The sequence below is a fragment of the Cadophora gregata genome (genome assembly GCF_030347475.1).
Source record: "Cadophora gregata isolate MNR1 chromosome Unknown scaffold_16, whole genome shotgun sequence".
NCBI lineage: Eukaryota > Fungi > Ascomycota > Leotiomycetes > Helotiales > Ploettnerulaceae > Cadophora > Cadophora gregata.
This window is the reverse complement of record NW_026695939.1, coordinates 1,298,638-1,319,542: the sequence shown is the minus strand read 5'-3', so window position 1 is coordinate 1,319,542 and position 20,905 is coordinate 1,298,638. Positions and strand designations below refer to the sequence as shown.

The following is a 20,905-nucleotide window of genomic DNA, read 5'->3' as shown; positions in this document are numbered from 1 at the left end:
CCTACCGTGGAGAGACCTACTGTGAGACCTACTGTGAGAGACCTAATATGGAGAGAGACCTACCGTAGAGAGACCTACCGTAGAGAGACCTACCGTAGAGAGACCTACCGTAAAGAGAGATAAAGAGAGAAAGAAAAGAGGGGGGGGAGGGGGGGAGGAGATCATATGGAAGGATTAAAGTTTAAGTATGAAACACGCTTTGACAGAGAAAGTAGGTTCCATAGGTATAGAAAGAATCTCCATGGGTATAGAAAGAAACTCTATAAGGATAGAAATTATCCTTAGGTATAAAGGGAATCTCCATAATTATGGAATAATCTCCATAGGGATGGAGATTCTTTCCATGCCAATGGAGATTCTTTCCATGCCAATGGAGCTGTTGCCACCGTAGTGCAGGTTTCCAATTAATCTTCTTTACAAATCCGGATTGGACGTGAACTGTCTTCCAGATGATGCAGGGATTGTAAGTGTACGACCCATAGGGCTAAGTCAAGAACAGCTCCAGGTTTTTCAACTCAAGAAGCGACCTTGAATACACAAACGATACACGCTTGGACCGTCAACACAGGGCAACACGGCTCTGCATTGGCACAATTTGTCACCCCAGCGTTAATGAGTGTGCGGTTTCTGTGTGATGGATATGTTCCCAGAAGACTCGAACATGCAATTAATACGAAACTGACCTAACAAGACTTCTGGTTAAGTTCGTTTGTAATATGCGAACAGATAGACAGTTTCAGAACTGTGACCCTGTGGCCGTTGACTCCATGCCGTGACTTGAGGACCTCAATATCATCAGGATACATTGAAAGTGACGAGCACTGCCTAGTGCCACAACTCAAAGTCTAGTTGGTCTGATTGGCTTGCTTTGATTGACCCAAGGGGTCCCTAAATCAGCCATGTTCCCTAAGACACTGTCCTATCCTCCTGGAGACTTCATGGTTAGGCATGGAGCTCAGCAGTGTGAGCAAAGCAACTGGCTCTCAGCAAGGTGTGTTGAAGTCGTACTAACTTCCTTTAGGGCATTAATGCTGATATGGAGAAGGTCGCAGCTCAAATGGATAGCCCAGCAGCAGAGTAGTAATTGCGATGTGCCAACAATGATTCTAAAAAAAACTTAAATCAACCACACTTGCGGGTGACTTGTTGAAGAAACATCACTGGCGAAGACATGCAGTAGAAATGTTAGACTAGATATCTGTTCAATACCGCCGTTTTATTTTGATGCAAGACAGAATAGCGCCACAAAACAAGCCTCCTAAAGAAATACCCTATCATGGTTATAAACCGTAACGCCGCCATATGGACATCCTAACACGCCGATATCCTGAGAAGCATTATGATACAAAAAAGAAAGTCAGTGAGACATTCAGTTCTTGCTCTTCTTTTTCTTCTTCTCTGACTTCTCGACTTCGACATTATCGGCTTTCCGCTTCTTACTGCTGACAGGTGTACTCTCTTCTACCTTCTTCGCCTTGACTGGGGTACCTTCCACAACGATCTTGCCCTTGGCAACCTTCTTCTTGTACTTCTTGAGACTCAGACCAGCGGCTTCGGCAAGCTTGATATCGGGATCCTCGACTTCGACAGGTGTGGGTGCAGGTGCGGTTTCCTTGGACTCTTTCTTAGCCTTTTTTTCTGCCTTCTTCTTGGCCTTCTCCTTAGCAAGTGCCAACTTGCGGGCGTCGGAGTCATCTGAGTCATCTTCCGACTCGTCCTTGGAGTTCTGGGCCACTGGCTTTGCCTTGGTACCGTTCAAGTCTGGTGGTGGTAGAGCAAGACCAGCGTCGACGTCGGCCATCTCTTCGTCAGAATCTGGTTCAGCAACCACTTCCTGAATCAGGGGCTTCTTGGCATCCTTCGACTTCTTTTCCTTCTTTTCCTTCTTCTCTTTCTTGTCCTTCTTTGACTTCTTTTCGGACACAGGAGCTGCGGCAGCAGGCTCATCACCAGCAAGTCCATCAGCATCTGCATTGTACTTTTGGGCCTCCTTGACCTCCCACTTTCCTGGGGTGACAGCAGTGCCATTTGGTCCAACAGCAACACCTCTGGGGAGCAATGGCTTTCCTTCAAGTGCTCGGAGGTGGCGCTCAATCTTCATCCTTGATGTGACACCTAGTGCAGATCTCTCCTCATCATCAATGTCATCACCCTTTCCTTCACCTTGTGCGCTCCAGTCTGAGAGAGCATCGACACGAAGACCGATGGCTGCCTTAGCTGCCAACATACGGGCGATCTTGCCCTTGTTCTTTCCAGTGGCCTGACCAACGAGAGATGCGTGGTAGATGAGACCATACTTAGGTGTATCGTGCTTGGTCTTCAGAGCTCTGAACAAAGCCTTCTCAGCACCCAGAATTTGAATAGTACTGGCAGGGCTCTTGGCAAGGTTCATGAGAGATCCAGAGTGTGCGATCAGTCTAGCTCCAACCAATTCTCCAACCATCTCGGTCAAGTTTGGCGCGATAGCCGCCATGCGGGCGGTCAGGTAGAGCGACAATTGTTGACGGTATTCCGTGAAGCCAACTACTTGCTCGGCCAGAAGTTGGATGTTCTCCAAATCTTCCTCCGTGATCTCGGTGCCCATACTGACTTCTGCGGCAGCCTTGATAGCAGTCTCAATTTCCTCGGGGAGAATATCCGACAAATCTGTGTTTGATGTGTTTGTGCGCATACCAACCTTGAGGATAATGCGAGCGTAGGCCAAATTATCATTCACAATCTTGCCCATCTCGGGGAAATGCCATCCATACCACTCCTTGACTCGCATGGCGTATGTGTTCAGCTCCTTGTCTAAATCGTCCAGAAGCGCGATAGCTTGCACAATCATGGTATCGACCTTATCAGGCGAGAACTTCAGCTTGTGACGCGATAACGAATGCGAGAGACCAAGGGCCATTGTGGAGATGGCTTCCTGCGCCAAACCGGGGATGAGGGAAGGTAGGTGGTCGCGAATCGCACGGTAGATGTCATTGGTAGTGGAATCGGAGATGGGTGTGAGTGTAAGACCGGGCAGTTTGTTGATAGCTTGACCCAATTTAGGGTCTGCGACTGCCAGCGAAGCTTTCTTTTCGTCCTTGAGAGAGTCGAGGAGCTGTGCAAGAAGAGGAGAGACTTTTCCTTCTGTGATTGCTGCCACTTCCTCGAGAGCAGTTGCCGCGCTGTCAAACTTCTCAAACTTCTTCAGCTTCAAGCTGTATTATGAAGACCAATTAGCATTTAGCCTCACTACCACGGAGAAAAATTCGAGTCAATTGATACTCACAGCTCATTGAGACCTTCAGCCGTCTCGACAATGGTGCTGAAATCATCTTTCTTTAGGATATGCTTGTCGCGGGCCTTAAAGAGGGCAAAGCCTGCAGACGTCTCGCTCAGAACGAATAAGCCCATTTTGACTGAAAGGTATTCGGAGCCGTAATGTTGGCGGGGGAAAAATACTTGAGGTTTGTGAAGCTCTAACCGACTCGCAAAAAATAAAAAGTTCTGAGCAGCATTTTGGATTTCAGTTCTAAGCCTATATGGGATTAGCCTCTTTCTGGTACTCAGTCACATGACGCGGCGCTGGATAGCTTCATCGAGGCAGGCAGCTCAACGAAAGCGGTTAATCGTAATTCCTACGCCTTATACACTCCTCACAACCATCTACGAAAATGGAAGGCCTCTTTTTCAACGTCAACAATGGCTATATTGAGGGTATTGTGCGAGGATACCGCAATGGACTGTTGACTGGCCAAAACTACAACAATCTAATCCAATGCGAGACTATCGATGATCTCAAGCTCCAGCTCGGTCCAGCATACGGCGATTTCCTAGCATCCCTCCCTCCAAACCCTTCGACTTCAACTCTTGCAGCAAAGACGACAGATAAATTGATCTCCGAGTTCCGATATGTACGAGCAAATGCAGTTGGATCGCTGGCAAAGTTCATGGACTACCTCACCTATGGCTACATGATCGACAACGTTGCTCTTCTGATTACTGGAACCCTCCACGAAAGAGATACTCGCGAGCTACTGGAAAGATGCCACCCGCTTGGTTGGTTTGAGACAATGCCAGTTCTCTGCGTTGCGACCAACATCGAGGAACTGTACAATAGTGTTTTGATCGAGACACCACTTGCACCATATTTCAAGGGAAGTTTGAGCCATCAAGATCTGGACGAATTGAATATCGAGATTGTCCGAAATACGCTGTACAAGAACTACTTGGAGGATTTCCACAATTTCGTGAATACCGATCCCGAGATGGCAGGCACGCCTACGGCGGAAGTTATGACAGAGATATTGGAGTTTGAGGCGGATCGAAGAGCTATCAACATCACATTGAACTCTTTCGGCACGGAACTCTCAAAGACTGAGCGCAAGAAGTTATACCCCACATTCGGTCGTTTGTACCCAGAAGGTTCCTTCATGCTTTCCAGAGCGGACGACATCGAGGGTGTCAGATTGGCAGTTGATGGTGTTAGTGACTACAAGGGTTATTTTGAGGCAACTGGATTGGGACAGGCCAGTACTGGAGCCGGCAATATGAGTGGTGGAGTTGGTGGAGATGGCAAGAGCTTGGAAGACATGTTCTATCAAAAAGAGATGGAGATATCCAAGAGCGCTTTCACAAGACAGTTCACATTCGCAATTGTCTACGCCTGGGTCAAGTTGAGAGAGCAGGTATGTTGTAAACAGATATTTTCAAGGGTCTCTACTAATATTGCGAAGGAAATCCGGAATATCACTTGGATTGCTGAGTGTATAGCTCAGAACCAGAAGGAGAGGATTGGCAACTACATCAGTGTATTCTAGATCACTAAGTTTGATATTCATTCAGTTCAACTCAGGCTCAAGTTGCCAGGGTTTGTAGGTTTTATTGTTGGCTGGTTTGGCGCTGGGAGATCACGGGTAATGCTTTACAAATTGCTTCGTACAATTCATAGCCTCTATCATACAGTTCTTGGTGGTATATGATGTACAAGTATTTACAGACTGATCTCGCCCTTCCATGTCCCCTCAGTCAATCCCAAAGTCTCGATCAAGTGCTGCCATCTTTCCCCTCCACGTTCCTTCTTCCGCAAGTACTTCAACAACTTCTGCCTCCTGTGTACCAAAAGTCTCAGATTTCTCTTGTTGACGTAATCCTTCTTTCCAGCCTTCGACTCTAATAAATTGGCAAGGACCCTTATCTTAGCCGTTAAAATAGCAATTTGAATCTCCGAGCTACCAGTATCTGGACCAGCCCTTGGTGTCTTTTCTGGAAGTGGCTTGTCCCCAAGAGTTGCCGGGTTTGGTGATGCTCTGGGTTTGAGCACCTTGTCTGTGTTATGTCGTCCGAACGTCTCAATGCTTCGAACAACATTCGCCCTGGTCTTATCCTTCTGGCTAGCATTTGCTAGACTGACAATTCTGGCCATAGCAGCGACAGCATTGGCGTGGCCCTTCTCATGCCTCTTCTTCTCCTCTGCTTCAATAGCAGGATCCGCAAAATCTCGAATCTTGGAAACGACCGGCTCAGTCAAGGCGTAGGAATGCTTGATAGATGCTTCGAGCTCGGATGGTCTGAGGAAATGATTCAAGAGGGCATTGTCCGCGGTTTTGATTGCGACGCCATCCTCTGTGATTACAGCTTCACTGATCACATCTGATCCCCCTACATTGTCAAACGATTCGACAAATGGTGTGGTAATGCCCCGAACTGGATCTCCCATTGCAGCTTCTCTTTGTTGCTGAAGTTCGGCTCTTCGTGACATGTTTGCGTCTTTCCTTTGCTTTGCTTGAGCAAGAGCGTATGGGTCCTTGTGTTTCCTCCTCTGTGCCATTGTGACCAAATGGGCGGCGGAAACGGTAGGGAGTTGGGCATTTGAAGGGCTTGGCCGGAAACATACTGAGCATAGGGTCAGATGCGAAATTCTATACATATAGCAGAACTTACAGTTTGCCACGCCGAAGCGCGACGGAGCGGGTATTCGAGGAGGCATCGTGGAATGTGGTTGAACTGATGCTGCTCAAGTCATTCAGTACACCAAACTAAAGATTCTCTGAGCTGCTGCCAAGTTGCGGCCGCCTGTTCTCGCCTCAGGCACTAATGCGAGGCTGAACGCTGGCTAACTGCAATCAGGATAGCTGTTTTCGGTTAAATCTCACGAACTTTTGAGCTCGCCGCACACAAAATATATTTCTCGGCGCAAGGTATCATCAACTTCAATTCCAATTAACAACAACCGCAAAGATGGCGCCTTCTCAACTCCCCCCCATCTTCAACCCTACCAGCCAGGATATTGAGATGCTCTTGAGCGCTCAATGCCACCTTGGATCCAAGAACCTCCAGGTTCACATGGAACCATACCTCTGGAAGACTCGCCCTGATGGAATCAATGTCATCAACATTGGCAAGACCTGGTACGCGCGATTCTGGCACAACCCGTTACACTTGGAATTACTTTCTGCGCAGGCGCAAAGAATCACAAGCTGACAAATTCCGCATTCAGGGAGAAGATCGTCCTCGCAGCCCGCATCATCGCAGCTGTCGACAACCCCGCCGATATCTGTGTCATCTCTGCTCGTCCTTACGGACAGCGCGCTGTTTTGAAGTTCGCAGCCCACACCGGTGCCGTCGCCATTGCTGGTCGTTTCACCCCTGGTAACTTCACCAACTACATCACCCGCTCCTTCAAGGAACCCCGCCTCATCATCGTCACCGATCCCCGTACCGATGCTCAAGCCATCAAGGAGGCTTCCTACGTCAACATCCCAGTCATTGCTCTTTGCGATACTGATTCCCCAACCGAGTTCGTCGATGTCGCTATCCCAACCAACAACAAGGGCCGTCACTCCATTGGTTTGGTCTGGTGGATGTTGGCTCGTGAGGTCTTGAGACTCCGTGGATCCATCGCTTCTCGCGAAGCTGAGTGGGATGTCATGGTCGATCTTTACTTCTACCGTGATCCTGAGGCTGAGGGTATGCTCTTCATTCAAGGTGTTTATGGCACATTGCTAATATAAAATAGAAAACAAGGAGGCCATTGAGGAGGCTAAGGTCGAGGAGGCTGCTCCAGCTGCTGATACTGCTTTCGCATCCGGAGGTGATTGGGAGGTTTCTGGTGCTCAGGCTACTGCATTCGCTGGAGCTGCTGCCACACCTGCCGCTGCTGGTGCTGGATGGGAGGCTGGAGCTGGTGAGGACTGGGCTGCTCAATCAACACCCGCTGCCGACAACTGGGGAGCTGCTGATGCCAAGCCAGCCGAGCAATGGTAAATTTCTTGTTCGCAAAAATGGTAATTCTGCATTCTGGCTGTGGCCAAGGGTCAACTTGGTCAGTACTCATGAAGGAAAGATACTCTTGAACTGTCCACTCATTCAGTGATAGAGGGAAAGCCTTGTACTTGCCAAACATTGGGGTTGCTTAATCGCGTTCCGCCTTTGCGTTCTCAGATCTGTAATGTAGCAAGAACTTGCGCTAGCATAGAAGAAAATCTTCTGCAAAGCAACCCAATGCGCCTCTCTTGTGTGAAGTAAATTCTGTGATAAGGACGAAGCCATACTCTTCATCATTCCTTCAGCTGCCCAATTTTGAGAAGTAATTTTCTTCTCCTAATTCTTCGGTTTCTCATGACATACATCAATGTATGTTCCTCTGGTCTAACCTCTCCACCTCTCTTCGAGATAATGCAGAGACATACACCAACATCTGCGGGGAAACATATTCGCAGTAGCACTCCTCATTTGCTCTGTACCATTCGCACTCAAACCCACATTGTACCGCGCTCTTGTTCGCAAGCAATCCTTTTGTCCATTCGTTTTTTTGGTCTCAACTATCACCCATCCCAGGATAACCAAGTCCATCTTACGGATTGAGTATTCTGTTTCTCCCATAAATGTGGTGCATTTATAGAACAAATGTCATAAGTTTCCAATCAGGACTTTGACTTTCTTATATCGATGGCAGTACTCTGAGCTGTGACCGCGGCCCCTCGATCCAGCAGTGAGATTGTCCTCATGCTAGGTGGGAACTGACATCGACTCTCAGTTCAAAGCTGGTAATTATTTTTTGGACAATGGGACTCTACCTAGTTACATTGATAACAGCTGTCCAGTCGGACACGAAAGAGAGTCTGTGATCCGACTTACATGGTTGGCGTGTTCAAGGATTTGACTGTATTCCAATAGTGGGATTGTCCTCAGACTGAGTGGGAATCGACATTGGCTCTTGTGTGATTTTCAATTAGATTATGAAGGACAATAAGACTCTGTTTGTTTACTCCAAAGACATCCACCTAAACGGACAGCGTCCGATCGACAGGGTCGATTGTGCAGTACAAGTAAGTCCCCAAATCATATGAAGTCATATCCAAGTCAACTACATCTCCATCTCTAAGGGACGGAACGGACTCTGCACGAGCACCATTTTCTCAGTCTCTGGAGCACTGTATTCGTTCTCATCGCTCTGTGCTTCTCCCATCTGGATATCATGCTCCATCTCAACTTCCTCAGCTAGCCTAGCATCTTCCTCAGCCAGCTCAGCGTCAGTCATGTCGTAAGCCAGAAACTGCATGTGACATCAGAATCACAATAACACAGCATATACATAGAGTATGTGACTTACATCGACATCCAAGCCTGGGCATAGCAGAGCTCTCTCCTTCCAGCATCCTTCAACGTCATCCTTGATGACCAGTTTGCCAGCACGATTCCGATACTCCGTGCCAACGAGCTAGATTTCTGTCAGCATAGCACGTACTGAAGGAGATAAATAAAATACCTGGTCTACTGCGTCCCTCAGTAATTTATTCTTGTGAAGCATCTCTCCACCAGGATGCTTTCTGGATAACTCAGAAGCGTCCCAGGCAGCACACTTCCGGAGCAGAACCTTCAAAAACGCAGCCTCCGTGACACGCCGACCAAGAACCTTGGGTTCGCTCAACTTGTTGAGCTGCTTCCGAAATCCTGAGTATCGTACGACGTTGGCGACATGGTGAAAATCAAAAATCCTTTGGAAGTTCGGACACCCCTCAAATCCACGGCGCGCAATCTTCGACAACCGATCTCTGGCATTTGACAACCGATATTCCCATTGTTGACGGCTTTGGAAGCGGTCGTGGTCCAACTAGCATCGAATAGCCGGACGCTGACCATCTCCATACTCTCGGCAAACTGTTGATGGTCGACCCTTCACATAAAGATGACGAGTTGACCCTAATCCTTCTTGGCGTAGAAAGCATTGTCGTCACTGGCGTGGTATGTATATCCCTTGGCTGCATTTCCAGGTGAGAAGGAATCTGTATCAAGTGCGGAAACATCATCGGCATAGCAAGCCCATAGGTGCTTGTCAACGTCGCACAAGACAATCCATCTGGATAGGGCAACCGGACTGACACCATTCTTAGAAAGTAGAGAAAATTCAAGTCAGCACATTTGCTTCGCATATGTCCTGAAACAAAAAAGTGACATTGAATGGACAGGATGGTCGAGGGTGGTTTGACGGGTGGATGCCAAAATCGTGTTTACTCACCAATGAGTCGGCCGACTGGAACAGCAAGAGTGGATCCAATGTCACCAGTTGAATGATGATGATGATAAATAGCGACTTATATCATACTATCTCGGACCGAATAAAGGTGTCTGCCATCGGCGCAGTTCAGTGACAGCGGACCGAGACCTCCAAAGTCGATATAGTACACAGCGTCGCTAGAATTAATACACCAAGGGCATAGTGGTGCGAGCACCCGTGGACTTGCGCATAACTAGTTACGACCAAGCCGTCAAGCCATCTGCATCTATGCGTTCAATGTCCAGGGCTCGCTCTGAGAGCATCGACGAACTCATTTGCAAGTTCAGCTTCGAAGGAGTAAAAGCCAGCAGTTCACTGGTTGGGACATAGTGCGATGCGGATTGAGAAGCCATGACTACTGTATGATGTAATCGCAAGAAGAAAGCAAGAGCTGTGTGTTGGAGAAGATGAGTTGGGTTTGCGTTGAAAGGCAGGTGGTGTTGAGGATGTAGTAGTTGCAAATTTGAAAGAAGGAAAGAGGAGCGCGGCCAGAATATACCCTCTTAGCGAAGTTCTTAGTTGGCTAGTTTATACTGCCACTAGTAATTTGAGGCATCAAGCGTGTTCCCACGTAACTGTCCCGTCGTCGGCAGTGAATAGCTTCATTCGGTTTGAATTCACTTTTCCTCGGAAGATTTCCGGAGCCAGGCTGCCCGCTCCGCACTTGCCGACAGATCAATAGCAGGTTTAAATAAAGAAATATGCATTGTTCTGTCGCCCCGGCACAAAGAATTAGTAGAGGTCCGCCGTGGCTTCAGGCCCGAGCCCTGTTGTATTTCCCACAGCTCGATTTGAACCCTTCATAGGATCTGCTTATGACTTATCACTCATGTCAACCTCTACCCAGTGCCGGGGTTCTAACCTACACAGCATCTTCTAATATCCAGCATACCATTTTTCTTTGTTCAATTTCCCTTGCGCATCGTCCTATTCCATCCCTTCCATCCTAATCCAACAGTAATTGGATTTCCGCATCGACAAACAGCCCGCAGAGATCGCAATCAAGGTTGTTCCCTCCACTCTGTGCGCGGCACCATAGATTTCTCTTTTGCGTTTTTTCTTTCTTTTCTCTCTTCTGTCTCTCTCTGGTTGCTTCTCCCCTTTTGGATCCTTCCCATCCCGTCGCGGCATCGCTGCAATTCTTTTTTTTTTTTTGACGTTCCTGTTTGTCGCGGCGTTGAATCGCTTCTTTGCTTTGCCGACAAATGAAAACAACTTTAGCGAGGCGGCGAGGCGAGGTGATGCGGAAGCGAGTTCCGAAAATGTCACCGGCACGGCGACACCTCGCCTTGCGTTAACTCCAAATTCAACTGTCTGGATGCCCTTTTGAGGCGATGTATTATATGAACGAGTACATATGCAATGAATTACTGCTTTTTTTTTTAAAAAAAAAGTTTCTTCGATTCACGAGCCACTTTCAAGTCACGCAGTACAATTACAACTCCCCAGAAAGTCTACCTGATAGAATCCAAGCTCATGACGTGTCCAGCTATATCCGTCCCTTTCTATTACACTCTTCTTCCAAGCAGACCCGACATTTCTCATTGTCTAATGGCCGAAAGTCTATAGTCCTATAACCTAGCAGCCCAATACATCTACTTCACATCCATCTATCCTTTCCATCACACTCCCTTCCCAGCCCAGCCTAGTCTCGCGTCTCACCATGACCAGCCATCCACACCAATCAATAGCCACGTTTCTTACTTTTGATTATGTCATGTCATATCATGTCATGCTTCATCCACACTTTACTTCTACATGTCACGGGAAGACGCCACCCAGAAAGAGAGTGTCAAGGTCACGAGTATCCAATGTCTCACACGCTCTCTCCACAAGGCCAGAGGGCGTGGCGTGGTCATGCTTCGCCATCCCAATCCCCTCTTACCCATGGTACCCATTCATGATTCCACTCTAAGCTACATGAAGGCATACTTGGAACTTTACTCTCAAAAGAGGCAGTATCCTCTCCCTCTCAACCACTCAAATCACACATTCACAAGCTCAAAGAAGCTAGAACAACCAAAAAGAGTATAATGATGTTTCAATTTTTGTACTAAAACAGTCCAATTTTTCTCTGTATGTCTGGATATCGGTACGAAAATCGCAACACCACTACTAGCAGGCCAAAAAACTGGATCTACCCCAAAATTCAAGCAAGCCAGTCCCAAAGAAGTAAGAATCCCAACCAGAAACAGCCATTAACCCCCCAAAGAAGCATAGTTTGAAAGCCGGAAAGGTAGAAAATGCAGAAAAGGAGTATGGAGCGCTGTAGTCTCTCGTATCCACTCTCACGCCCAGTGGACGCCCCCTGTAGCCAGATCTCATCGTATCCTAGCTAGGGGACACGACACACACTCTCCGCTCCACTCTACTCCTGGCGCTCCTGGCACTCCACCAGTCCCAGTCCCAGGACTAGTACAGGTACAGCAATGCACCTCCACTCTCTCCCGCCCGTCCCGAACGCAGGGCACCACGCGAGACTCTGCCGGCTCATGCAGGTCATGGCCAGCACGCACGCCGACGCACAAGCTTGCAGTTCCCGCGCGCCCGCAGCAGTGGAACACCACTCGCTCTCAGCCGTCCAATCATAAGTCATAAGCGGTCGTAGCAGGACAAGGAAATAAACGCCGCCGCACCTAAAAGCAGCAGCCAGGCAGGCAAGGTGTGGGGTGTCGCCGCCAGCGGTTATTAGCCGCTGGACGTCGCCTGCCGCGTCTACGGATCTGACCTGACCTGACTGCCGGCTTGTGATGTACATGAAAATGAAACTGAGACAGGGGGGAAGCGACGACGACAACAGATTGCCGGATTGGGAAATTTTGTAGGGGTATGATAGGAAATGACGGAAATGCAGAATCTAGTATTCTGGTGATGGATAGCGAGCGCGAGCTTGCTTGTATTCCTTGGGGTGTTTGCGGGAAGCTTTTGTTTTCAGCGTTCTGGAAATTGGTGTCAGTTCGATTATTCAAATACGCGAGAATTTGGACATCGCAAAGTGAGCTGGCGACTTACGAAACGCGCTTCTGTGTCCACTCCAAATCTCTCTTCACTTCCTTCGCATCTTGATAACCTTCAGCCAATCTGGCTCTTGATTTTGCAATGCGCTGTTGTGCTAATGCTTGCAAATCGAGAAGTTCTCGATGCTTCGCATTCAGTAATCCTGATCTGTTTGCATTGTCAGAAAATGCAAAATGATCGCGGGGCGGAAGCTTACGTTTGTGTCTGAACAGCCAAAGTGCGATCGAGAGGAAGCGGATCAAATGTGCTTGCAAATCGATCTTGCATGTATTCTTGCATATCGACGCCGTTGGCAGAAGAAGTGCTGTCGTACTCGCCGCTGGCGCTTCCGGCGTAACTACTCGAAGTTGCAGAGTATGCGGAATGGCCCATGTGCGAACCGGTGGTGACCGACTCAGGAACCTCGGGAGGTGAAACTGAGTAGCCGTGATGCTGAGGAGTGTAGTATTGCTGACCCTTGTGGGGAACAGCCATGGGGAGGGAGGTGGTCTGGTAATAACTCGTTTGGTAGGCCATGATGAGTGATGTGATGTCAAACGACAATAAGATAGTGGGAGAGAAAGAAGTTTGCGAGGCGGTAATTGATATGGGTGTATGAAGTGACAAACGTCAAGCAAAGGTAAGAGTATGTGTCAGAGAGGAGTGGGTGTGAAGTGAAGTTCTGTTTGTATGTAGGACAAACTGTTTGTAGAAGGAAGAAGTCTGGGATTGAAGTGCAAACGGATGGAAAGGAAAGAGAAAGGAAAACCCGCAAGACAGTTTCTCAACCTCCCTTTTATACCTCTGAGAAGGCCCTTCTCGCTAGAGAATCTGCCAACCATCGAGGGGGATGGACTTGACCCCTTCATCCTTCCTCCGTATCTCTCTCCTCTCTGACCCCGCTCGAGGAGGAAGGAAGATAGGCTGATCAGCCGTGAGTTTCCTGCCTAGACCCATACCTCCAACGTCTCCGATCCGCGCTCCCGCGCTCTCTAGTTTGTCCCATCCGGCGTCCAAGCATGCACGAGGAGGACGATGGGGTGATCCCTGGGGTCCTGGCTTACACACCCGGCGCGGATTGGCCTGGACGGGAGTTTCTATTGCTCAGAGATAGCCGTCATGCCATTGCATGTGCCGAAGTGCATTTGGGATTGGTGGGATAGGAGGGAGAGGGGGCTTCGAGCTCGTTCGTAGTAGGAGGTTTACACCCCGCCGAGGGCAACGGTAACTGCTTTGATATGGTACGGAACAAACGAGCAAGCGCGCTGGCACTAGTGGCGGGGCAAAAGCAGCAAGCAGTCACGGCACACGGCGGTCGCGATGGAGAGGAGAGGAGAGGATAAGATGGGCTGCATGAGGGAAGGAGATGAGATCTGGCTGGTTGCGTGAGGCGTGGTGGTGTGTTGGTGTTGGACGGAGTGAAGGCGATGTTGGGCTGGGATGCATATGTAAGGTTGACGGTATATGTATGTATGTATGTATGTATGTATGTATGTATGTATGTATGTATGCGAACGAGCGAGGATATCCGAAGTGGATGATGCTCGACTTTTTGTGCGTTGTCAAACACAGCCAGAGCCAGGAGCCAGGAGCCAGGAGCCAGCCGAAATTTTTGGACTGGCTGGCTGGCTGGCTGGCTGGCTGCACTGGCTGCCCTGCAAAATGCGCCTGCAACACCCCTGCACCAAATGACGACCCCTCCACGAGCCACCTCCCCTCCACCCCTCCACCCCTCCATTTGGCGTGGGCATGGAGACTGGAGGGCTTGACCTGGCTGACCTGGCTGACCTGGCCCAAATATCCCATCCAGGGCTGCCCAAACGAACTCTTTCAGAACTTCCACGGCCCAACTATCGACCAGTCTCCTGCTAGTCATCGATCACAGGATGCACCCAAGCTGCGGGCCTTCCACTCGACCTGACCAGCCATCTCTCCAGGGGTGGGGTGGTTTTGAGAATTAAACTGAGGTGCTGTAGTGAGAAAAATAATAATGAGCAAAATTTATGACTGGCCAGTCCTGTCCGTGTCAGTATTCAGTCATCCACGCACAACCCAACATCCTGGTCCGAGGGGGTACTCGGTAAGCCAGATCCAGAATCAAAACAACTGGTCCTCCTCAGTGGTCCGTTCTCTTCATCTAGTCTACGCTATAAGATTGACCGTAGCACACATACACTCATTTAACTGATACCTTGTTATGCCTACCATGTCTCCGAATACCGGGAGAATCCTCTGCAGCAAGAAGAAGAAAAAGAACCCGCAGGCAAGTCTCCGTTCGCTGTGCGATTCTAACGGTGCGGTGCGCAGCGTCGCAGCCGAACGTTACAGGGCAGGGCAGGGCTGTGAATGGACAGCTTTGGAACCAATGGCACTCATAAGGCGAAAAAAGCGTCGTTCTTGGAAAGGCAAGGCAGTCTGGCAGATCGGAAGACACTCCTTGGCCGATTTCCCTATCCATGCTCATTCCGTAGGCAGGTAAGCAGAGTCGGATCAAAATCTGCTGCATGACCAGCGAATCTCCACATGCCTCTGCCTCTGCCTCTGCTTTTGCTTCTGCAGTTGAGCGGGTGCTGTGGAGTACCGGAGAGGGGGGCCATTATTCCTGTATTTGGATTTACTCTAGTGTGCGCTATGTGCCACCAAACGCCTAATCTCCTGTAGTTCCAGTATAGCCCTCGGGCAATTACTCATGTCCATCTAGCCAAAGATCCTCAAGAATCCCCACATCCCTATCCCGCTGAGAACCGGTATCGTCAAATTGTCGTCCCATCCGAAGATATCAACAACCTCACTTGCTGATGCCACAAATCCTGTCCATAAACTCATTACTCCCAAAGCCCACCCATCCGAGATGCTAGCTTTATCAAGGCTCAAACCGAGAGTGTTTCTGACCGCAGCTGGTAAGCTCAAGGTTCCAGTAAACATGAACGGCCAGTCGATGTCATCGATAAAAGGGCCAGTTCGTGGTGCTAACCATCCCCAAAACACAGCTGCAGTGATCACACCAACAGCAAATGCCGCCAGAGAACCGGCTAACGACTTTCCGCGTCTGATCCGCGGCGTATAACGTCCATACGCTCGTCCGATTGTACTAGCCGCTGTATCACACCAACTGAGAAGAAGGATTCCCATGACTCCAACGTCCTTGGGGAAGAACCCGAGCACGATCCAGGCACCAAGAAGATACCAGATGACCCCGTTCCACCCAGCATACTCGGTTTCTCGCATAAGCGCGCCGAGAACACGAACGTAGAATCTATTTAGTGAAGGGTATTTGTGTCGTAGATAGTCTGTAGCCGCGATGGGGACCAGTGCCGACATTAGATAAGGAGTGATGGCGTTGGTCTGAACCCCAGAAACATAGAGCCAGATAGTGAAGAATCCAATAGATACGTGCAATACTTTTCTCGGTACTTCGTGTCGGTGGACAAAAGATCGCCATTGTCTGTGGATAGGGATCAGTCCAAGCGGACTCGGGCTTCGACTGATATCTCTCCAGCTCCAGCCTGAACTGGCGCTCGTAGGTGAAAGGTGCCCATTTGTCGCTGCCGCATGTCCATTCCCATTTGGCGCCAGACTCGGTGGTTTCGTCGCGGGTTCTGTTGCTGGTTTTGCAGATGTAAGGCCAGAGATCTTCCGCGCTCTCATCGGGCTCCGACTCTTTGACCTTGCCCTCCTCAGCTCAGCGCTCACATCCTCCTCATCCTCATCGATCTCCTCGTCTATAGGTGCCTCAGATACCGCTTGTTTCTTCCGTGCAGATCTTGTAACTGGTCCGAAGTATCCTTCCTGCGAGCCTTCACGACTCTCAGAAGGTGTTGGTGAAGGTGAAATGACTCTCGGAGTCGCCGGAATAGAATTTGACGACGAGCGTGACATAGTGAAGGGTGGGAGAGAGGGTACTCGGATAGAGCCCGTAACTTGCCGTGCAACTTCAGCGAGTCGAAAAAGCCAGCGCGGAGGGTTAAGGTTAGAGTGGAGATGTTTGTCTTTGCGTGAAGCGCGTATTGTGGTAGGAAGGCCTGACGAGGCTATCGGGTCCAACAGAGAGGGGCTTGCACAGCAGGACTGCGCTTCATCGTTGGAGAGAGATATGATGACTTTCTTTGCGCCGTTGACCTGGCACACAGAGTGAAGGTTGGTGGTGGTTGTAAAATGACGAAGGGTCTCACTTCAGGAGGAACATTTTGCAGCTGATGGCATTTTAGGTAAGCACGCGACAGCAGGGGCCTACCTATTTTAAGGTATGTCACATGTGTACTTTCAACATCAAAACCATCCATAGGGACAAGCTATAAAACTTATAGTTGTTAAATAGTGTAACAGATAGTCAATACCAGATTCTCACCAGAACCCGGGTACTTCAGAAATACAGACCTTATCAAAACACCAAGGCTTCATGCAGCTAGAAGTCCGAAAATGGTCTGGAAACAAGCGAGTATCATTGGTCAGCAATTATGGTCCACAAAACTAGTAGTTGGTGGTTTTTCGGGAACATTGAACGATGAGCATTTCTTCAAATAGAATCTCCATATCACGAAGGCACAAAAAAATTTCAGACAAGCTTATCTGAATAGATTACAAGCTGCTTCCCTTCCTCAGCTGAAGGAGACTCGGTCAGGATAATCAAAAGTCCGATATCTCGGCGCGCTAGGCGATAACGATAACACGCGCATGAGAAATTATTTTGGAGGCGGGAGAAAATCAGCTTGAGAACAGGAAAGACAACCTTAACACCATGGCTCCAGATGCCGACAAAAAGAAAGATCCCAGGGCTTGGGATGCTCTGACGCCCCCATTGGCAGAATGGGTTCTGGATGCGATTACCGCTATGGGTTTTGCCAGAATGACGCCCGTTCAAGCTTCGACCATTCCCCTCTTCATGGGCAATAAAGATGTTGTAGTCGAGGTACGAGATTCCGGTGTCCATAGTATATTCCAGTACTTATACTCTATAGGCTGTGACAGGTAGTGGGAAAACCTTAGCATTCCTCATCCCCGTTGTCGAGAAGTTACTGCGGCTAGAAGAACCCATTAAGAAGCACCATGTCGGCGCAATAATCGTATCACCAACACGAGAACTCGCAACCCAGATACACTCCGTCCTTCTGACTTTATTGGGGTTTCATCAGCCGTCTGCGGAAGCATTGCAGCCATTGGAAGAAGGAGAAAAGAGGAAGCTTTCTTCGACTCTCAGCGTTGTGCCGCAGCTCCTACTTGGCGGAACAACGACTCCAGCTCAAGATCTCAGCAGATTCCTGAAGAATAGCCCGAACCTCCTGATATCCACTCCTGGAAGATTACTTGAGCTGCTATCTTCTCCGCATGTGCACTGTCCACAATCGTCTTTCGAAGTGCTGGTTCTGGACGAAGCAGACAGGCTGCTTGATCTTGGGTTCAAAGACGACTTACAGAAGATCCTTGGCCGGTTACCCAAACAAAGACGGACGGGACTGTTCAGTGCCAGCGTGAGCGAAGCCGTGGGAGAGATTGTACGGGTAGGATTGAGGAACCCGGTGAAGATCGCCGTCAAAGTGAAAAGTGCGTCTGGGGACGACAAGCGAACGCCAGCAAGTCTGCAGATGTCATATCTCTTGACACCACCGACACACAAATTCCCGGCTCTATTATCCCTTCTATCTCAATTGGATCCTACCCCTCAGAAGAGTATCATATATCTTTCGACTTGCGCAGCCGTCGATTACTTTACGCATATTCTTGCCGCCCTCCTCCCGAAGCAATTCACACTCATCCCGCTACACGGAAAGCACCCGCCGAACGTCCGCCAAAAGAACTTCGCAAAATATATCACAACAGTTACTCCTTCAATACTCCTCACTACAGACGTGGCAGCACGCGGGCTTGACATCCCCCAAGTCGACCTAGTCGTGCAAATCGACCCACCCTCCGATCCCAAAGTCTTCCTCCACCGCTGCGGCCGAGCAGGTCGAGCTGGCCGAAAAGGACTAAGTGTAATTTTCCTCCAACCAGGTCGAGAAGAAGACTACATACCTTTTCTCGAAGTTCGCAAGACGCCCATCACACCACTCAAGAAACCAGTGATCACAATCACCGACGATGATGCTGCTCTCGTAACCTCCAAAATGCGCAAAGAAGTCCTCGCCGACCGCGCTCTGTACGACAAAGGCCAACGTGCTTTCGTAAGTTGGGTAAAAGCCTACTCGAAGCACCAAGCGAGCAGTATTTTCCGCGTTGCAGATCTCGAATGGACGGAGCTGGGCAACGCATGGGGTCTCGTCCGTCTACCGAAGATGCCGGAATTGAAGAAATGGGAGGGCGACAAGACGTTAGGCGTCAAGCTTAATCTGTCGGAATATGAATACAAGGATAAGGTTCGAGAGAAGGCCAGAAGGGTAGCGATGGAAGAGGAGAAGAACAAGGCGCCGTATGTGCCTAGTGAAGAGGTGGTACGCAAGCGCAAAGAGAGAGAGGCGTGGAGTCATAAGCATGAGCAGCAGGACGTCAAGGAGATGAGGAGGGAGAAGAAGAAGAGGAAGAAGGAGGCGGAGAGGTTGGAGGGAATGACGGAGGAGGAGAGGAAGAAGGAAGATGAATTGCAGGCTTTGATTGAGCTGGTTAGGAAGAAGAATCTGGAGGAGCAGAAAAAGGCCGAGGCGGATTTCGAAGGCTTTGATTGATTTGGCGGCCTGTAAATCTCGTCCAAGTTCAGAACAAATGTCACAAACCAAATATAGAACCTTGTCTCAACCTTTGCGTGGCTTGGGCATCTTTCCGCACCGCAACTTGAGTGCAAGTCCTATTCTGTTTTCGAGCTGTCAAGCACAGTCAATGCTCTCTTTTGAAATACTGGGTATCTTCTAACACACTTGAATTCTCAATTCTCCAACCCGAAGCCGATGCCAGCATCAACCCCTCTGGCCACCTCTATCCTGATTCTGGGGGTACTCCAACCACGACCCAACTGGTTCCAAGCCTCTCTGCTTCTCTAATGCCTCCCAAGGATTGACGTTGAACGTCGCGTCATAGTACCCCAGATACCACTTCTCATTCCTCCCACCTCTACCAGAATTCCCATGCCCAGCTCTATTCCCACCCCTTGAATTCCCTCCCCACGAACTCCCAGCTTCACTCCTCGCCCCCCTGCCTCCACCTCCAGAAGCAAAACCTCCCCTAGAACCACCTTGCATAAATGCCGTATTAGCAGAACCCGCCCCAAACGCAGGAATACCTCTATTAGGCAAGTCTTGGCCCGGAGGCGGTGGAGGCATATTCGGTGGTAGTGAGTACGAAGCTTTTCCTGGAGGTGGTGGGGCTTCGATGTCGTTGCTAGGAGGTGGAGGAGCAGAACCTATACTTTCGAGAATGGCATCAATTCGCCGTTGCATTTCTTGGGCTTCAGCTTCTGACACTGGATCCGCTATAACAGGTGCAGGCTCGCTGGTTTCAGTATGTATGGGTGCTCCATAGGCAGGATGCATTGCGGGAGCAGGCTCGCTGGTATCAATATATTGTGGTCCATCGTCCTCTGCAGCAGGCGGCGTCCGACTTGTATTGATATACTGTGGTCCTTCGCCTTCACTACTATCCAGCTCCTCACCACTACCTCTCATCGCCGCGTTGCTTAAATAGCCATCCCTATCTCCATCCCAACTACCATTCGCATCTTTCTCATCGTCTTCGTCCAGATTTATCTCCTCATGATTTTCCACAACCTTCTTCTGCCCAATAACTCTGGTCTTACCAAGAGGTATCATATTGCCACCACTGCCCGTTCCCTTCTTTCCACCCCGGTCCAGCTTTTCCAATGCCCGGCCTTCCACGAAGGCGTCCGTGGTGGGATTGAATTTTCGTTTCTTAGCAGCGGGTTTGCCGCCAAAGGAAGAAAAGCCCATGGCCGCAGCCATGGCGGCACTCTCGGAATCGGAATCGGAATCGGATGCCATGTCTGATTCAAAGTCGTGAAAGGAAATTGTGACTTTCAGTCGGTGAGACGAGGCGGACGTTCAGCCTTGTGAGTTGAGATGGTGAGGTCCAAGTGGGGTAGGCTGTGTTACTGTAGTGGCGCTAGTGAGAGACCTCCAAGCACTTCATCACTTCATCATATCCTTGAAGATCCTGACTTTTCCAAGGGTCAAAATGTTTTGAGGACATTGATATGTACATATTTGGACACAACCAGGTTTAAACAATAGCGCCTGAAAACCTATAGCTATCTTTTGGCTATGTGATTCTAGCGTAGAAGTACGATACCTGGGTATCTGCATGTTTCTTTTGTCCCTCCCTTGTTCAATTGTCTAATTGATTTTCAGGACTTTTTCCACTAATTATACGTATGGAAGCCTGCTCTTCGAATTTTGAGTCCAACACAAACCCATTAAAAGCATGTTCCCCATC

At 49.3% G+C, this 20,905-nt stretch overlaps 9 protein-coding genes across 9 annotated transcripts; 3 read left to right on the top strand and 6 right to left on the bottom strand.

Moving 5' to 3' along the window:
* Nucleotides 1-1,183: 1,183 nt before the first annotated feature.
* Nucleotides 1,184-3,450, bottom strand: NOP58 (Nucleolar protein 58). The gene has a single exon (XM_058499079.1). It carries the CDS (start codon nt 2,894-2,896, stop codon nt 1,370-1,372), a length of 1,527 nt encoding a protein of 508 aa, XP_058351346.1. The 5' UTR covers nt 2,897-3,450; the 3' UTR covers nt 1,184-1,369.
* A 24-nt stretch (nt 3,451-3,474) lies between these two features.
* On the top strand, nt 3,475-4,891 carry VMA6 (H(+)-transporting V0 sector ATPase subunit d). The gene is made up of 2 exons (XM_058499078.1): nt 3,475-4,661; nt 4,710-4,891. The coding sequence occupies exons 1-2, from the start codon at nt 3,648-3,650 to the stop codon at nt 4,791-4,793; spliced, it is 1,098 nt and encodes a 365-aa protein (XP_058351345.1). The 5' UTR covers nt 3,475-3,647; the 3' UTR covers nt 4,794-4,891.
* On the bottom strand, nt 4,892-6,012 carry ONS95_005657 (uncharacterized protein). Its single transcript, XM_058499077.1, has one exon. The coding sequence runs from the start codon at nt 5,960-5,962 to the stop codon at nt 4,967-4,969; it is 996 nt and encodes a 331-aa protein (XP_058351344.1). The 5' UTR covers nt 5,963-6,012; the 3' UTR covers nt 4,892-4,966.
* A 156-nt stretch (nt 6,013-6,168) lies between these two features.
* Nucleotides 6,169-7,475, top strand: RPS0 (structural constituent of ribosome). Its single transcript, XM_058499076.1, has 3 exons — nt 6,169-6,383; nt 6,473-6,942; nt 6,992-7,475. The coding sequence occupies exons 1-3, from the start codon at nt 6,214-6,216 to the stop codon at nt 7,237-7,239; spliced, it is 888 nt and encodes a 295-aa protein (XP_058351343.1). The 5' UTR covers nt 6,169-6,213; the 3' UTR covers nt 7,240-7,475.
* Nucleotides 7,476-9,203, bottom strand: ONS95_005655 (uncharacterized protein; the record flags this gene model as incomplete). Its single annotated transcript, XM_058499075.1, has 4 exons — nt 7,476-8,530; nt 8,588-8,695; nt 8,744-9,088; nt 9,126-9,203. 4 exons carry the CDS (start codon nt 9,201-9,203, stop codon nt 8,342-8,344), a joined length of 720 nt encoding a protein of 239 aa, XP_058351342.1. The 3' UTR covers nt 7,476-8,341.
* Nucleotides 9,204-12,389: 3,186 nt separating this feature from the next.
* ONS95_005654 (uncharacterized protein) lies at nt 12,390-13,066 on the bottom strand (the record flags this gene model as incomplete). The annotated part of the gene is made up of 3 exons (XM_058499074.1): nt 12,390-12,471; nt 12,545-12,697; nt 12,747-13,066. 3 exons carry the CDS (start codon nt 13,064-13,066, stop codon nt 12,390-12,392), a joined length of 555 nt encoding a protein of 184 aa, XP_058351341.1.
* Nucleotides 13,067-13,983: 917 nt separating this feature from the next.
* Nucleotides 13,984-16,675, bottom strand: ONS95_005653 (uncharacterized protein). Its single transcript, XM_058499073.1, has 2 exons — nt 14,040-16,675; nt 13,984-14,015 (listed from the first exon to the last, which is right to left on the bottom strand). Exon 1 carries the CDS (start codon nt 16,406-16,408, stop codon nt 15,227-15,229), a length of 1,182 nt encoding a protein of 393 aa, XP_058351340.1. The 5' UTR covers nt 16,409-16,675; the 3' UTR covers nt 13,984-14,015; nt 14,040-15,226.
* Nucleotides 16,676-19,614, top strand: SPB4 (ATP-dependent rRNA helicase spb4). The gene is made up of 3 exons (XM_058499072.1): nt 16,676-16,773; nt 16,848-17,438; nt 17,488-19,614. The coding sequence occupies exons 2-3, from the start codon at nt 17,268-17,270 to the stop codon at nt 19,186-19,188; spliced, it is 1,872 nt and encodes a 623-aa protein (XP_058351339.1). The 5' UTR covers nt 16,676-16,773; nt 16,848-17,267; the 3' UTR covers nt 19,189-19,614.
* On the bottom strand, nt 19,417-20,454 carry ONS95_005651 (uncharacterized protein; the record flags this gene model as incomplete). Its single annotated transcript, XM_058499071.1, has 1 exon — nt 19,417-20,454. The coding sequence occupies one exon, from the start codon at nt 20,452-20,454 to the stop codon at nt 19,417-19,419; it is 1,038 nt and encodes a 345-aa protein (XP_058351338.1).
* Nucleotides 20,455-20,905: the final 451 nt, after the last annotated feature.